We start from the raw sequence: 2,874 nt of genomic DNA, 5'->3' as shown, positions 1-2,874 counted from the left end.
TTGAAATCACACTAAGTGGGTCATTTTTCTTGTTAGAATATACACCGTCAAGAAGTGAGACTGAGTCAAGGATGGTAGTACACACCATAATCCTAGCACTTGAGAGGGGGAAGAGAATTAGGAGTTGAAGGCCAGCCTCTGCTACATGACAAGTTTAAGGCCAACCTGAGCTATATGAGACTCTGCCTCAAAAAACTGGAAATAAAGAAGAAAGTATGTTTAAAAAAGGAAAAAGACAGACAAGGTGGTGCATATCTTTAATTCCAGCACTTGTATTTGGGAGGCAGAGGTAGTGGACCTCTGTGTGTTTCAGGAAAGCCAGGGTTACAAAGAGAGATCTGTCTCAAAAGAAGCAGGTTGCAAATAAGTAAACATTATTGTCTTTTTTATTTAACAGGAAAGACTGTTTAAAATTAATGAAACACCTTTTGGAACAGTTGAAAAAAGAGTATCAAGAACTAGATGAATTCTGTTCTTACTATGTGAAAACTGCAATCTTTCACATGTGGACTGAGAACCCACAAGACAGTCATTGGGACCCCAAGCAACTGAGCACCTGCTTTGATGAGTTTTTGACGTTCTTTGTTGAGTGCCTCAGGACAGAGAAACTGATGCATTATTTTATTCCAAAGTTCAATCTATTCTCTCAAGAAGAAATTGACCAAAAAAGTAGAGAATTTCTGTTAGAGAAAATTGAATATGAAAGAAACAATGGATTTCCAATTTTTGACAAGTTTTGAAGTTATGTATTTGTCTGTATGTTATGTATAACTGTATGTTATAATGTGTTCTTATGGGTGTGTGTTTAGGACAGAGGTGGATGCCAGATGTCTTCCTCAATCACACTTCACTTTCTTGAGACAAAGTCTGCTTCTGAACCCAGAGCTCATGGACGTGTCCAGGCTGATTGGCCAGTGAGCTCCTGGGATCCACCTGTCTCTGCTTCTCCAGCCCTGGGATCATGGATGAGCATCACCTAGACAGCATTTCACTGTTGCTGGGGATCTGAACTCAGGTCCTCATGTGTGCAAAGCCAGTACTGTACTGACTGAGCCCTCTTCCCAGCCTGGGACTATATTTTGAAGTGAAACTGGGTTCGAGTCCATTGTGGTGGTGTGTGCCTGTAGTCCCAGCAGATGAGAAACGGAGGCAGAACAGCAGTCCCATGTGATCCTTGGCTGTATCTCTAGTTCAAGGATAGCCTGGGCTACATGAAACCTGCTTAAGGCAAGGTATAAAAGGGGCTTGGAGAGATGGCTGGGTGGTTAACAGCACTTACTGTTCTTCCAGAGGACCTGGGTTTGGTGTTCAGCACCCGATGGCAGGTTATAACCATGACTCCAGTTCCAGGAAGTCTAGCCTGCTCACTGCAGGATCCTGCTTGTACATGGCGTATGCACACAAACTCATATGCAAGAGAAATACTTTTTAAAAGCACAAAAAATAGAAAATGAAACTATGATACGATCCCACGATATGTTAAGTGTGTTGGCACTTATAATCCTGGCACTTGAGAAGCTGAGATATGAGGGTTGCCATGAATGCAAGGCCAGCCTGGACTACAGAATAAGATCTTGTCTCAAAAAACAAAACACCAAAAGCCAGCAGCAGTCCCTATGAGTCGCCATGGTGTTTGGGCTGGGTCTGCTCACCCGTCCTGACTCAGAAGGGTACAGTGTTTTGTTTTTTTCTTCTTTTGGATGCTGGTCAGAACGTAAGGAGGCTTTTCCTGGTATTTGTGCTTCCTTACTTTTTCTCTTGAAGTTCCCTCCAACCCCTCGACACATATACACCACATGGCTGCTTATCTATCAAGTGGCTGATGTCCTCTTTGAATACAAAACAACCCCCCCACAATGTGATTCTAATAATGCAAAAGCTCACAGCAATAACTAAAACGAATATAATTTAGTTCTCAGTTTTTCGTTCATTCACTCAAATATAAAGATTATAATAAAAGTTAAATACTAAAAATAAAAATGAAAACCTTGCCATCTGGGAAAGGGAAAACAAATATATATCTTTCCCTAACTAAATGCATTAAGTCCTTAATGAATATCACTTCTCACCTAGTGTAAGTCTGCAGAAGGCTATGAGAGACCATAATCGAATGGTTGATTGAAGCCTTGTTCAAATACAGGAAATGGACATGAAAGCAGTGTCTGGTCCTGTGTCCCAGGGTAGGAAAGGAGAGGAAAATTAAGTTCTGCATCACCTCTACTTCAGGTACCCTATCATGTGTGGATAAGCTTGTAATTTATTTTTAATTTATTTTTGTTTTTTATGTGTTTCTCCAAAAGCACTGGTACCTAACACAGAGAAATGAGTGTGGGGCAGAGGGTGACTCCCCTCTGTATTCAAGCAGCATTCACCAGTGACAAGTGATGCTCACTAACTCTGGAGAACTTTGGTCTGCACTGTTGCGGGAGCCTCTTTCTCAGTGTCCTGTACTTGTTAGTTCCCTGTGTAACAACTCATGTCTACCACATGTGTTGTCTTCACTTTTTTGGTATCTTACAGTAAATAAGATTTAAAAGTTTTAATGTAGTTGAACTTATCAGTCTTAGAGTTTGTGCCTTGTACTTAACAACCACTAGGTTTGAATGTCATAGAAAAAGTGTCAACATGGGGAGGAAAGTTTTGAGGACAATTAACAAGTAGAATGCCAGACCAAAAAAAAAAAAAAAATCCAAGCTCTATTTAATATCTTAAAGTGAGTCCTTGTTCCTCCCGAAAAAAGAAAGGTACACAAAGCCCAGGATTCAGTTCCCAGCACCTAAATAAGAAAAAAGAAAATTACAGGCCTTGCGTTTCAGATCCTCTTGACCCAGCCTCACCAAGATCTGGGATTACATCCATACACTATCAGGCTGG

The 2,874-nt window shown here is 40.8% G+C and overlaps 1 protein-coding gene across 1 annotated transcript in view; it reads left to right on the top strand.

The window, feature by feature from the left end:
- Cgas (cyclic GMP-AMP synthase) overlaps positions 1-759 on the top strand; it is a 10,769-nt gene extending 10,010 nt beyond the window's left edge. Inside the window, exon 5 of the mRNA XM_059268269.1 lies at positions 398-759. Within this exon, the coding sequence (XP_059124252.1) occupies positions 398-740 (343 nt within the window). The 3' untranslated portion in view covers positions 741-759. The remainder of the gene's footprint in view (positions 1-397) is intronic.
- The last annotated feature ends 2,115 nt before the right edge of the window (positions 760-2,874 follow it).

Source organism: Peromyscus eremicus, chromosome 7 (assembly GCF_949786415.1).
Source record: "Peromyscus eremicus chromosome 7, PerEre_H2_v1, whole genome shotgun sequence".
Taxonomy (NCBI): domain Eukaryota; kingdom Metazoa; phylum Chordata; class Mammalia; order Rodentia; family Cricetidae; genus Peromyscus; species Peromyscus eremicus.
The sequence above is the reverse complement of the archived record's forward strand: the minus strand, read 5'-3'. Positions and strand labels throughout refer to the sequence as shown.